This window comes from Carassius carassius, chromosome 8 (assembly GCF_963082965.1).
Source record: "Carassius carassius chromosome 8, fCarCar2.1, whole genome shotgun sequence".
NCBI lineage: Eukaryota > Metazoa > Chordata > Actinopteri > Cypriniformes > Cyprinidae > Carassius > Carassius carassius.
In genome coordinates this window covers 11459346-11474694 of record NC_081762.1, presented here as the reverse complement: position 1 = coordinate 11474694, position 15349 = coordinate 11459346, and the positions used below count along the sequence as shown (strand labels likewise).

The following is a 15349-nucleotide window of genomic DNA, read 5'->3' as shown; positions in this document are numbered from 1 at the left end:
CGGGGTCCCCCCCGAAGAGCTGGAAGAAGTGGCTAGGGAGAGGGAAGTCTGGGCGTCTCTGCTTAGACTGTTGCCCCCGCGACCCGGCCCCGGATAAGCGGAAGATGATGGATGGATGGATGCATGAAACAGCCACTGCATTTCACGTGGTAAATAAAACAGTGGAAACCTCAGCTGCCAGTTCACTGTAATTCTAACAACATTTCAACCGTTTCACAATCATTAGCCCTGGAGTGTCTGAGGGCAACAGTTGTGCTTTTTAAAGTTAACAAGCTATGCAAGTCTCATGCATAATAACAGAGCTGTCACATATTGTGTTCATGTATTATTCAGTTAGAAAACCTTCTTCTGCTGCCAGTTTGCACTACAGTTTGCAGACACTACATTACCGTGCACACTGTGCATTAGCCTACATTTTAGTCCTAATTTCTTCCCTTTTGCTCTGTTGTTAGTTTTCCCCATCAAAATTCACAACTTTCGGCATGGATTTCTTAAGACAACTAAATGGCCAACATGCACATCTTATCTATTCATAACATTTTATGTTTTATAAAATGTGAAACACATAATAACGCTGATTTGTTCAACCAGTCAGAAAGACTATATGTGCTTCACCATTTCGAGGGTCTTGATGCCAAACTGCTCTTACAAAGCGGTAGATCAAGATTTAACCCATATAAATCCTCACAAACCCACATAAACACGTGTCAGATGCCTGACCTAGTAATGTTTTTGGGCTGTCTGCACACATGCATAATGCAAAGAGTTTTTTTAATCTCAGTAGGCTACCATCGTCGCATGAGTGAACTCCCTGATGTCAGCACTGCACTAAAAACTGTCTTATCAAACTTAAGAGACACTCGCTTGTACTCACACACACACACGTGTGCAACCAAATACATTGTTTAACCAGTGATTTTCTGGCTCTGCCCCCCAACCATGGCACATCTATGGCCTCGCAAAGTGTGTAGCGGCATGTGTGTGTGTGTACCCCAGTGAAAGCGTTGTCTTGCCTATCTCCCAATCTAAACCTCTGAACACACACACATCCTGTCCCTCCAGATTTCCGCCCCCAAGTTGCTCTTGATCACTCCACTGAACCTCACAGCAGTCACACCCCCTCCTGTAACCACACCTGCTTAGCACAGCACCCCTCGTCTACAAACACACACACACACACACACATGCCAAATGTGGATGGAGAGACATACAAGCCAAGGAGGCACACTTGTGTCCATGTGTGTCAGTAAGATTGCTGTGGAGCTCATCATTGGCACATGATGGCACATTAAAAAGGGATAGTTCACCCAAAATGAAAATCCTGTCAATTACTCACCCTCCTGTTCTTCCAAACCTGTCCAAAAAGTTGATTTCTTCTCTGGAAGAAATTTTGAATTTTGAGGCCATTTTCAGCTGTTTTTTGTCCATATAATAAAAAGTCAGTGGGTCCAAAACAACATCAGATCCTATTTACTTTCATTGTATAAAAAAACAACAAACATTTTATTATTGTGTGTTATTATTGTTATAAGTGTTTGGAGGTAAAATAAATCTTATAATAATGCTTTTTTTTTTTTTAGCTTGTGAGCGTTAAATTGATCAAAAGAGACAGTGAAGACATTTATCTTGCAAAATATTTCTTTTTCAAACAAATTTTATGTAATGTTATGTCATATTTCTATAAATCAAAGAATTCTGAACTGTTTCCACAATGATAATAATCAGAAATGTTTATTGAGCACCAAATCCTCCAGAATTATTTCCGAAGGATCATGTGACACTGAAGACAGGAGTAATGGATTCTGAAAATTCAAGATTTGTATATATATTGAAATAGAAAACAGATATTTTAAATTGTAAAACATAAAGAGACTTCTTTCAAAAACAGAAAAATTGTACTGACCCCAAACAATTGTCTTAATTTACACTCTTCTCACTAATTCTACTTTTGTACTAATTTACAGAAACACTTAAGTGAATGTATATTCTCATGAACATGATCAGAATATTTATGTTTAAATTCTTGAAGTTATTTTTATAATGGATGGTTTGGAGTAGACGATGAAATAAAAGCAGCCAGCAAGTGTCCTTTTGAGTTGTATTTCTTACTAATAAAATACATTTTCTGTTATTTTACTCTTAAATGTTTCTTGTGACCTCCTAGGGGTCCCTGGATCTAAATAACTCAAGGTAATTCATTCATATTAAATTATATATTTTAATAAAATCCAGTAAATGTGTTACCTAATGATGAACATATTAAGTTACCTGGCAACCTCATCTGATGTATGTTCATTGTGTGAAGAAGAAGGTGACCTTTGCAAGCAGCTTCTCTGGAGCTGACCTGGTCGTGGGTTAGTGTGAGTGCTTCCTCAGAAGCATCCTGGCACCATGCTGTCACACACACACACACACACACATACATTAAGGTCATTACTCCCATATAACTCAGTACCCCATAATTCTACTGTTCCATTCAAGAAACACATGAGATTATAAACTACGGTTTTACAGTGGCCCAGTAATCCACAACATAGCAGAATAGCCACAGTTTCTTTTTCCATTGTGTTGTGGATTGTTTCCATTGTTTTGTGGCTAATGTGTTGCGGCTTGTTTCCTTTGTGTTGTGCTAATTTCATTGTGTTGTGACTTGTTTCCATTGTGTTGTGCTAATTTCGTTGTGTGGTGAAGATTTTGTTGTGTTGTGGAGATTTCATTGTGCACTACTGGGCCACTGTACAATTTGCATAGCAAACCAAAATCCACATATAACTAAACAACACTTTACAAAAGGAAAGAAAGGTCTGGAAGGAATGGAGGGGGTTTAATCCAGCGCTGCCTGCCACCTCAAACCAGGAGAAGCCCTGTGGGCAACGCTTTCTGTGTTACCCAGCATGCACTGCTCGCTGCTTTGGCACATTATCATCTATTAATATTAACGAATGTGTTTGCCTTGACAAACCAGCAGATATTACAATGCACAATCAACCAATCATCACGAGCGCAGAATGCCACACCACCATGCCAGATATCTTTTGATATTTTCCCTCCATCATTATCGCCATGACAACACTGATGACCCAAGGTTTTCCATTATCCTCTTCTGTGGACATTAAACACACTCAAACTTTCTCGCCTTGTAAACCCATTCAAATCTTTTATTTTCCTCTCTCATTCTCTCTTTAAATTTATCATACAAGCCACTCTAATTCTACGAACTCTGATTCAGTTCAGTAAACTCCAATTAAAGTCTCCAAGTGTTGAGTCCATGAGAGACCAGGTGTCACCATGGTTACGGCAGAGAGACTGCTGGCTGTCAGTCATTGGTTAGTCAGAGGCAGGACCCAGCTGGATTTATGAGTGATGAGATATAAAATATTAACATCTTATTAATTATTGGCAAATGATTTCAACTCATTAAAATAGATACACTTTTTTTTGGACTGCCACCTCTTAGCGTCTGAATATTTTACATTAAATATCCCTTGATATTTCTATTTGTGAAGTGATCTTTTTTCGCTTGTCATTTGTATTAAAAGTCTGAATTCAAGAGGCTTGCATCATTTAAATTGTCTTTATATTAGTTTTGCTTTACAAATGGATGTCATTCTTGCCTTTACAAAAACTAAAAATACAACCCAAGGTAGACATGAAACAAGATATTATATTAGTAATATTATATTTACTATTATAGTTTTTATGAATATTTTGAACTAGTCTTTTATACTTTGTTTTAATTTTAGTAAGATTTTAGTAATGTCATTTTTTTAATTAGATCTAGTTTATTAAATATTACTATTTAGTTTTTTTCTTTTTCAGATTTTGTTTTTTCTTTATTTTATTTCCATTTAGTAATTGTAGAAATGTTAACTAACTTAAGATATTAATCTTACATTTAGATGTTATTTCAGCTTTCTGTCTTAATAAATATGTAACAAATAAATAATAATAATAGTTTTAGTTTTACTTAATGATAATAATGCTGGAACAAAAAGTCTAAGCAATCAAAATAAAATAAATTTATCATCATAAATGTAGAACAGAAAGAAGTGCTGATGGACTAGTAATGACTCATAGATAGGAGATGTAAATTACTGTAATTATGAATGTATCACAAATAGTTACACTCTAAAGTGAAAGTATATTTAACCAGCTCTGACTTGTTATATATCTCTCTTACATTTACTTACACTCGGATGCATCCCTCTCCATTCTGTGCAGATGTCATTGCCTCTTTGATTAAGCGTTTATTATGTTCCCATAATTCCTGGGTAAATGTCATGGCGCCGCATGCAGACAGATTAGCACCCCACCCCGCAGAAGAGGGAGGAAAGGAGACTTCACACTCAGGAAAGACTGTGGGATGTTAAACAATCGATACAGAGTGCCAGTGCTCTATACACCTCTGGAGAAACAAGGACTTGAAGAGTGAGACATGTTGTTCTCCAACCAGATCTTCCAGATGCATCATGTGTGACTTTGCTACACGATTCATTTTCAGTTCCAAGCATCAGTAAACTTCAAAGAAGATCAGTTTTTTAACATGTCAACAATTACTGCAAGCTCCAAATTCTCCAGTAGCAAATAAACAAATAAAGAAAATAATTTTAGTAAATGTACAAAATGAAATATAAATGAAAGATATTTTATAAAAATTAAAAAGTATGTTTAAAAAACAAATAAAAAATATGTGCAACTTGCTTTAAGGTTATATCTCTTCTTCTTTTATTGCCTAACCATTGACATCCCCAATAAAGTCCCCATGTGGTAAAGTATATCTGCTATATAAACCATCTGTCACACAAGCTTAAATATAAGGTACACTCACATGTACCCACATGTGACAATTCTCTGCTCTGAAAATAAGTCTTTTAGCAGCTGTAAGGGGAAAGACTCAGGACAAAAGATCTGAGCAACAAAGGCCCAGGACCAGCCATGTGTAAGGAAGCTATTAAAAGTATGTGTTGAATAGAGAGTCATGATTCCCTATGGCCTTGCTTTCTCTGTGTACTGCTGCATTATGTATGTGTATCTTGAGCTATGGAGCTCTGATCACAACGTGTTTATCTACAGGAGAGACGAAAATATTGCTTATGAGAGACCTATAGAGGAAAGGAAAGGAACATTTCCTATGGTCTACCTTTTAAATTTGACACTTAAAGCATTTTAAAGCTAACAATTTTAAATCTCTTTCTACCAGCTTTTATCGAAAGATCAGTATTTGGAAGAGTACAGTTAATCGACAGATAAACAAACAAACAAACCTGAAGAAAACTGACGAACTGCTGACTCCTAGTGGACACAAATCACAAGTGGTCATAAACCCCGAGACAAACTATCTATTTCAATTTCACTTTAAATATTTTGTTTTCAAACATTGTTTATATCATTTGATGTAGATTCTATCACGCTGATGTAAGTTAGTGTGTTCGTTTTTAAAGTAAGTTTGGTTTTATTTAGTCATGTGATGCTTGAGTATGACGTCATGATGATTGACAGCTGAAATTGACAGCTTCTCTGAGCGAACTGAGGCGCCAACGGACTTCTTCGGGATCTTCAGGAAGAGATTGGAAATTGTACCTTATTTAAACACAAGCCTCTTATACGAAATATCAGCAGACAAAAATATGTGTTTGCGATTGACTCTCTGCGGGAGTGTGTGCGGGGCGCGGTTCGCTCTCTACTGAAGAGTATACAAGCCCAAGAGGCGAAAGTCTGTAGTGATATAGCAAGTGTTATCAACATATTTGGAAACAAACAAAGTAATAAAGCTAATCTTTAAATCGCTTACGTATGATGATGACGACGTACCTATGGTGACGTATTTCCGGTTGCGTATTTGTTGTGAGGAAGAGTCAAAGGTAGAGTCAGGCATATCGGGACATCAAGTTTTCTGAGCAAATCGAGACATAAATAGCTTCGCCTTTTCAGAGATTTAAAAACAGTTTGTATGAAAACATTGAAAACGTGTGTTAAGTTGAAATAGTAGTAACGTTAACTTACTTACTCCGTGGTGGCAAAATGGAGGCCGTTCCCAGGATGCCAATGATTTGGCTGGAGCTGAAGGAAGCGGGAGAGTTTCAGTTCAGTCCCACTGTCAGACAGGTGAGATCCAGCCTGTTACACAACACTGATATATGTTACACTTCCTGTTATGTACTACACCTTGAGCTCTGAAAACTTCAACATTGGTAGTTTGTCTTTGTTGTGATTTAATGAAGTGTTTCTGTAACGTACAAGTTTACAAAAGGTGAACAGGGTGGAAAGAGATTTAAAAACAACAAATCTAAAACGTTTAGCAGTTAAGACAGAATTCTCAAAAAAATATGTTTGGTTTTAAATATCTTGACTAAAGTAAAACATAAGGAAACTTATGGAATATTGCGCAATAACTGTCCGCGTTTTAAGTGTTTAAAATTATTTATCTTGAAAGAGGTCAGTTAATCTTTCCTGTATAATACTGCATAACAAGAATGACTCAGATCTGTCGTGACGTCTTTTGCAAATAGCTGACATTTTTAACAAGTGCTTTCAAATGGATTTTTTCTTAAAGGACCTTTCAGTTACAGTTATTTCGAAATAGATATATTTTTTTCTGATGGTATTTGTGCTTGTAAGCTTATGGCTTGTGCAACCTGGTCATTTGAAAACCAAAACCAAATGACCTCCCTCACATTTGCTAGCCTTATTTTTACACATTTGCATTGAGCCAACACTAGGATGTTACTGATGTTTTATACTGTATATTAAGCGTACTTTTCACTCTCTTTTGTCCCAGTACATTCAAATAAACTATGGTGAGAACCCAGAGAACTACAGTGAGGCACTCAAGAGGCTGGAGCAGCTCAGGCAGGTCTGTTAGTGGCGTGTTCAGTTGGATTGTGGGAAATGTAGTTGCACACTGTGGCATATCATTGCATTTACCAAGCAATTTAAAAAGGTTGCTGAAGATTTGAAAATATCTCTCATTCTCAGAGCGTGGTAAACATCCCGAGGGATTTTGAGGGTTGCAACACTCTTAGAAAATACTGCGGTCAGCTGCACTTTCTGCAGAGTCGTGTTCCAATGGCTAACGGCCAGGAGGCTGCCGTGCCTGTGACATGGTAAAACGTTGCTTGTTTTGAATTGAGACCATACTTGGTACTGTCAATATGCTAGATCTCTGGTGGACATGTCATTATAGCTTTCCTGCTTTCATTCTGCTTGCAGGATTGATGGCTTTTCAGGGAGGAATGTCACACATGAGGATATTAATTATGAACAGGCTTGTGTTCTTTATAACCTGGGTGAGTTAAATGCAACCAAAGCATTATTAGCACGGATAATCATTACTGTACTTTTTTTTTTTTTTTACATTATCTCATAAACAATCCCCTCTACTGCATTTTTAGGTGCATTGCACTCGCTGCTGGGAACTGTGGATAACCGCCTATCTGAAGAGGTGAACATACACATTTACACTGCCACATTTGCAATTAGAAAATGAACAGGCAGATAGAGCTGCTAAAGCGCTTAAGTTGAAAATTACAAAATTTCAAATATCAGCATCTAATGTTAAACCAATACTGAATTATATTTTTGTCAAAATTGGTGAATGGAGTGGAATAAATGTATCCAAAACAAGTTATATGAATTCAGTCAATTACAATGTAAGATCTATACATTGGTTTGTTATATTTACTGAAAAGAGAAACATTGCCTTTGTGATTATACTAAGTCTCCCTTGATGGTAAAACAAATATTATTAGAATGTCCTGCTTTAAATTATTCTATAAAATGTTTTTACTTGAATTACATTAATGGTTACTTTTAAAAAGTTTCTCCTGGGAAAATATTAGAATTGTTCTCAAATATCAATTGAATGATTGTATATAATCTAAATCTATACATAGTTTTTTCTTTATTTACTTTTTTGTTTCTTTGTGTATATATATATAAAAAAAATATATATATATAAATATATATAATATATATATATATTGCAAATGTATTGTATATTAATAATTAAATTATTTGGCCATGAATATAACTTTTAATATAAACTTTTAATGCTGATATGTCATAAAATAATTGACAGATCAATAAATCAACAATTAGGAAACATTGAAAAAACTAAATATACGTAATAGATATTTCTCAATCTAACCTTTTATTCCTTCTGTATAGGGCATGAAAGTGTCCTGTACACATTTCCAGTGTTCTGCTGGGGCTTTTACTCACCTCAGAGACCAATTTAATCACAGCTACAGCTCTGACATGAGCAAACAGGCACTCTCGGTCAACATCAGCCTCATGCTGGTAAATGCAAAGTCTTCCACACAAATTCAGCATTTTAATTTCCAACTTACTTGATTTGGACAACCTCTTTAACCTTTAAATCCTTCTCTCTTAAGGCACAAGCTCAAGAGTGTCTCCTGGAGAAAACTTTACTAGACAACAGAAAGAGTCATTTAATAGCTAAGATTTGTGCTCAGGTAAGAAGTTCTTTACATAAACTTAACAGCAGGTCTTTGCTTTATAGAGCTCTTGTCACTCACTCGCCACTATCAACATTCAACACTAATGTAATGTCTGCCTGCAGGTGTGTGATTATTATAAGGATTGTCTGAGGGTGTTGGATAATTCTGAATGTGTGCCAGGAAGGATTCAGAAAGAGTGGAGAAAGCTCGTCAACATGAAGATCAGCTACTTCAGTGCCATCACACATGTGAGACCTCTACACTCACCATATATCAAAGCATTTTCATAAACATGTTGGTTATTTTCATAAACCATATATCATTTTATTTTCATTAGTTACATATGGGAAAGCAGTCAGAGGAACAGCAGAAACATGGAGAAGCAGTAAGTACATGCTTGTGTGTGTTAACATGTTTTACTTATACATTGTTTTTGACATAATTGAATGTGCACCAAGTAATAGTTTCACTGGGGCGATATATGACTTTATACAATCATTACTTGGTGTACTTTTAAAAAGAGGTCTTCAGCATCATCTCTGCAGAAATATTAGGGTGATATTCTCTGATGACATTGTGAGGCCACCTGTTGTTTCTCCATAGGTCGCTTACTTTCAGTCATCCCTGGACAAACTTAATGAGGCAATTAAGCAGAGTAAGGTAAAGATTCTCAAACACGTGTACACGGACACACACAACCCATTTGTTTGAGCATGTTTACATGTTTATTCATTGAACTTTTCAGGGCCAACCGGAATCCGTACAGGAAGCTTTGAAATTCACAATGGATGTGATTGGTGGAAAGTAAGACTTTGAATGTAATATTATTGTTGTTGTTATGTGTTTTCATCTGGAGATCATTTTCACTGTACTTTCTGTCTTTTTCAGATATAACTCAGCTAAGAAAGACAATGACTTTATTTACCATGAGTCTGTGCCTGGTCTGGACACATTGGCTGCAGTAAAAGGTATACTAACGGCTCTCATATTTCTTTTAAAACTATAACAAATTATTATTAGGCTAAATGATAATAAATATAAAAATCATTATTTTGCACTGTTTTGTTACTCTTATGTCATCTGCCATGCAGGTGCGTCATTGGTGAAACCCCTGCCTATAAACCTAACTGATCAAAGTGTCACTGGTCCTGACCTCTTCTCAAAACTTGTACCCATGGCAACTCATGAGGCTTCGTCTCTGTACAGGTCAGCTGGTGCATCAGTAACATGCTTTACTTAAGCTATTTAAATGTTTAAAGTCAATGTGGAAAGTGTGTATAACTGTTATGTCTTTTTCTTCCCTTTTTCTCTCTCTTAGTGAGGAGAAGGCAAGGTTACTTAGGGACATTGTGGCTAAAATAGAGGATAAAAACCAAATCCTTGAGTAAGTTACTCAAAAACAAATACTCACCCTTAAAACAAAGTCTTTCAGGTTTCCAGGAATGATAAGCAAATAATGATAGAATTTCCTATTTTTGGTGAACTAACCCCTAAGCAAATCTACCATGTGTATCTATTGGCTTGTACACTAGCTGAAATGTTTTCCTCTCTTCTATCGTGCTCTGTGCAGGAAATTTATGGAGTCTCTAAGCAGTGACTCTGTGTATAAAATAGACATATTCAAATCTCTGCCTGATGCTCTGTTGGAAAAATGTGCATTTCTCAGTGTACGACCAGACACTGTCAAGAACCTCGTTCAGGCCATGCAAGGTGAGAGTGAACACACGCACGCAAACTTAAAATTAGTACAAACACATGAATTTTGTGATAAATGTACATTCTGACATTTTGCAGTATGTTTCTTTTTTTTAATCAGTCAGTTCAACATTAAAACAACATCTGAACAAATACCCAACAAATTCCTATAATCTACTATTGTTGTTTGATTTTATTTTTGATGGATTTGATCATATCCAATTATGTGTGTGTTGCAGCACTATCTAATGTATACACCGATGTGGGTTCATCTCTGGATGAGGTCCGTAGTGCACTTGAGGAAGATGAGGCTGGGGAGAAGAGTTTGATGGAGGTAGTGGGGCAGAAGGGATTGCCGACAAGGCCTACAGTCTTTCAGGATATTCAAAAAGAGTTGAAGAAATATGAAGATGCTCATCAGACAGCCAGCAACACTAACACCGAGCTCCACAAAGCCATGAACCAGCACATACCAAACCTTCGTCTGTTACAGGGATCTATCGAGGAACTCAGAAAGAGCCTGCCCCATCCAGAACTTAGTCAAGGTAGAAGTGTTTCCTGTGTTATGCACATGTGCACTTATGCATTTTGAAGAAGGAAAGATAAATAGTTATCTGTAGTAGTTATCTGTTTGAATTCATTCAAAAGTTGTAAAAATTCTTTACTTTCCTCTAAGATGAAATGTCATCCCTGCAAAAGATGAAGAGTATTCTTGGCAAAGTTGATGAAATGCGAAAACAGAGGATCTCATTGGAGAGCCAGCTTCGTGACCTTATTCATAAAGATGACATCACTGGAGTCCTTGTAACCACAGATCGTGCCGAGTTCAAGGTTAATGTCCAACTGAAACAGTTCAAAATGATTTGAAAGCAGAGTAGCACAAAGAGATAAATAAAAAGAAGTACAAATGACATGCAACAATTTAAAAGTTTGATAAATCTCTTTCCTTCTCCTGTTTCAGACTTTGTTTGTGGAGCAGTTGAAGAAATATGATCAGTTGAAGGGATATATAGAACAAAACTTGGTTGCCCAGGATAACATCCTGAAAGCCCTAACAGAAGCCAATGTACAGTACGCCCCTGTCCGCAAGACACTCACCCTCACAGAGCAACAGTATGTTTTTGTCTCTGAATTGGATTTCAAATGTTAGTATCTGTTTCTGTGGCATTGTATTTAATCCTCATTTTGTCCTGAAGATGGAACAGCACTGTGCAGGCCTTGATTGCCTCATTTGAGGCATATGAGGACTTGATGAAGAAGGCTGAGGAGGGAAAAGACTTTTACCAGGATATGGACAAGAAGACCTCTGCCCTGTTGGACAAAACAAAGTCCTATTGCCAAACCAGAGAGGGAGAGCGAGTTGCCTTGCTGGAAAAGTAAGTTATCTCGGGTGGAAGGATATAATATTTTGAATAAATTTTGTATGCGAATATGTGAGTAAATCATCATTGTAGGTAGTCTCTGTTTGTATTGAGTCTGTAACCTTTTTATCAGCTCAAATCATTAACTAGTAGACTATTACAACTCTATACTCAAGGTATTGATGTCAGATTTCTATTCATTTTTCTCACCACATGCTTGTCTGATGTACTATCTGCAGGGAGATTGGAAAAGGGCCGCCTCCTAGACCTGCCGCCCAAAAGCCTGTGGCCGGCCAGAAATTTGTTGGTCATAGATCTGTCCCTTCCAGTCTTGAGTCTGTAGGTCCTTCTGTTGTTTTTAAAGATCTCCCACAAGAATTACGAAGTCTCCCTCCAAATCAGAATTTGCCACGATTTCCAGTAGTTTCCAATCCTATTCCTCATGGTGCAACTCCTGTTAGCTGGCCACAAGGGGCAAACCCTTTTCCACCAACTCAGTTTCCTAACATGCAGTTTCCTACTACAGATCCAAAGCTCATGCAACAGTTGGCCCACCATCTCCCACAGGTTCCTTATGGCCAGCCCTCTGCACCCCAGCAAATCCCTGGGTCGCCACAGCAGTTCCAGGTAAGACCAGCTGGAGGCATCACACCTGTCCATCCACAGGTTAACCAGTCGACCACCCCACAGGTCCCTGCTCATGGGTACAATCCAGCTCTCTGGCAGCAAGGTGGGCCTACTGCTGTTACAGGGGGTTATTCTGTGCCTCCACAAATGGGACAGATTCCCCAAAATAACATTAGGCCTGGTTTACCAGGACAACCGCAAATATCCTTGCCAAACTCTCTAGGGCAGCAGATGCCGACTGGCATGCATCAGTCTTCCTCTGTCCAGCAGATCATACAGGGAGCACCATGCCAAAACTTTACCACCCAGCCTAGACAAAGCATCCCCTCAACCACACCAAGAAGTGCATTTCCTGGGCAAATCTTTCCACCCTTTCCACCAGGTCAAGTCCAGCCTCCAATGCCTGGCCAAGCACAGCAACAGTCTGGCCTTCCCTCAGGTTACCGGCCAGCATTTCTTCCACATACCCAACCCCAGCTTGGTCCACCAGGCCAACTGACAGTGTCCCATCCTCAGGGAGCCCTCATTCCAGGGCAAGTTCAGCCTCAGTCCACTCTTTCCAATCAGTTCCACCCTGGACAACTTCCACAAAACAGGCCTCAGCCTTATATGGGTTATGCTCCCACATCTTTCCCATCTTCACAACCACAACAAATTCCTGCACCCCACCAAGTACATCCAGGGTCTCAAGTCTTACCACAGGCACCCTTCAGCCAAAATGTCCCCCGTCCACTCAGTCAACTCCAAATGCAACCAGGAGCTATTCCTCCACAAAGTAATGTGTATTCACTTGCACAAACACACATGGGCCAACCTACCGGCCAACAGACCATTCAATCTCAATTTAACACCATGTTTAATAGACCTGGGGGACAGCCCATGTGCATGCCTGGTCAAAGCCAAATACTTGGCCCTCAAAATGTGGCTCACTCATCATCAGGACAGGCAGTTGCCCCAGTGATGGACATTCCTGTTCCACCTTCCCTTGGCAGCACCCTCATACCAACTCCATCACCTGTTCAGGTTTCCACATCAAATGCTGCACCACCAAGTTCTGACTCCACTGCAATTCTGGGTTCTCTCCAGAACAAGGTTGATAATCTCAGCATTCAGTCCTAAACTAATTCCCATGAAAACAAGTTAAACAACTGTGCATATGCAGTCAATGGTAGTCAGGATACCATGCAGATTACAAACAAAAATGATGACCTTCCACAGGGGGTGACAAAAAATGATGATCTTGGTGATTTGGATCCTTTATGGTCACAACACAAAATCTAATGCCTGAATACACACTAATACTTGCCTTTTCTACATGGCCAGTACTAACACAAAATTGTGCTTTACTCTCTGTACCTGTAATTACACCCTATGACTTAGCAAATGTACCATAAGCAAATAGAAAACTACTTTTGCACTGTAATTCTATGCAATCCTCTTATATTGTCTATTTTCACTCTAAATTTCTATTCCTAAATAGCACTTTAGTTTGCACTGTAATGAGAATGATGGTGACAACGATGATGATTATGATGACGAGGAAGAGTTGCCTATGGTTGTTTCTTTGTTAGGATGTATTTTCTACTATTTCAGAAATATTATGACACAAAAGCTATTCTAGTTCTTACATCTTTTAACGCTGTATACACTGTAACACAATTTTAATAATAAAAAAGCTGCTTAAATTTCCCAATTAAACTAGTTGAAAATTCAAAGTGTGTTTACATGTCTACCTTTATAAAGAGTTTTGTTATCAGCACTACACACCTGGATATGCAGTTGTTCACATAAAGCTTGGTCAAACTGTATATGGAATATCTGGGAACATTCAGGTATATAGTGTACTTGGGGTTTCTTCCCTAAGTCACATCAGTGTTCTTTTTTTTTAAGTCCCTACTATGATAAGTAAATTTTTACTAGTCTGAGTCTAAGTGTTCTCTCCAGCAGATTCCCTATGCAAGTTTTGCCTTATGAATTCGTATTAATATTGCATACAAAATATAACCAATATAACAGATTATAGTGTATCATACAATAAACATGCCGTTAAAAGCACCACTGCCCTAATATGGCCATATGATGGCAGTGTCTGGTTGTGTTCTATTTGAGGGTTGTCTAATATGAGTGTGCTTATGCTTATATGCTTCATTTGTTTCAGGCACAAAGAACCACAGAATTACTACACATCTTGCAGTAAATGTCTGCAAATAATAAAACGGATGCTCATGCTGAGTGAGGACTTTTGGAGAGACTTCAAGTCGTTACACATTTTTCCTCTCTCTCAAACAGGTCAGAGAGATGATGATTAGGAGAAGAGGTCAGGAAGTGCACCCTGTGTAATGGGTAGTGACTGGAATGTAGTATTGAAAAGTATTGATGCATCTTGTTGCATGTAAACATGAAAATGGATAACACAATACATGTTTGTTGCTAGTCAGAAATCTTTTTGTCTTAGTAGTGAGCTCAAGAGCCCTTTACTCCTCTAAAATGGTCTTTTATTTAAGCAGTGTGCATGCCATCCATCGCTTTTGACTTGCTTTGATGGAGTGAACGCTGGGAGAGCAGCTGACCCAGTTTTTCTTTGTAAGGTGGTTCCGGCTTGAGCATAACAACACTCTTGGCATTGAAGTGTTTTGTAGAGAACATGGTATTAGTTTAGATTATTAGAATACATCCGTCAGTCTTCACATGCCTCCTGCACGAGCAATACAACTCTGAACTTAAACTGATCAAGTTTGTTAACATCAACATTTTTGGACATGTTTTCAAAATGCGTGTTTGATCCTTGAGTCCAAATCATTTTTTTTTTCAAATGCATATTTCTCTCCCAAAAACGAATGCTTTTATTTATTTATTTATTTATTTATTTTGTTTGCCAAAAAAAGTCTCTGCCCTTTTTTTTTTAAAAGATGAAACACGAGGGGATAAAAAGATGGCTAGCTAACATTTAACATGCCACAAGTGGTACTAATTTAATGAGCATAAAATCTAATGCCTACACTGATTTGTTGCTTTCTTCTTGAATAATACAAGAAGATTTTACAAATTGTTAAATCAGGTTACATATATGCATTATGTTGTTGTTGTTTTTTAATTGTTGGTCAATGTAAACATCCCTTTTGACAGCAAAATGGTTTACATCCCTTGGGAGAGAGAAAAACATTTGTCGGGAGAAAGAACAAATTCTTAGGATGTAGGGCGAGCAAG

The 15349-nt window shown here is 37.8% G+C and overlaps 1 protein-coding gene across 1 annotated transcript; it reads left to right on the top strand.

Moving 5' to 3' along the window:
- Nucleotides 1-5839: 5839 nt before the first annotated feature.
- ptpn23b (protein tyrosine phosphatase, non-receptor type 23, b) lies at nt 5840-13857 on the top strand. The gene is made up of 20 exons (XM_059556146.1): nt 5840-6105; nt 6779-6853; nt 6976-7103; nt 7210-7286; nt 7392-7441; nt 8167-8298; nt 8394-8474; nt 8582-8707; nt 8797-8844; nt 9063-9119; nt 9205-9263; nt 9348-9427; nt 9551-9665; nt 9778-9843; nt 10030-10169; nt 10394-10699; nt 10831-10985; nt 11116-11267; nt 11351-11530; nt 11755-13857. Exons 1-20 carry the CDS (start codon nt 6022-6024, stop codon nt 13259-13261), a joined length of 3618 nt encoding a protein of 1205 aa, XP_059412129.1. The 5' UTR covers nt 5840-6021; the 3' UTR covers nt 13262-13857.
- Nucleotides 13858-15349: the final 1492 nt, after the last annotated feature.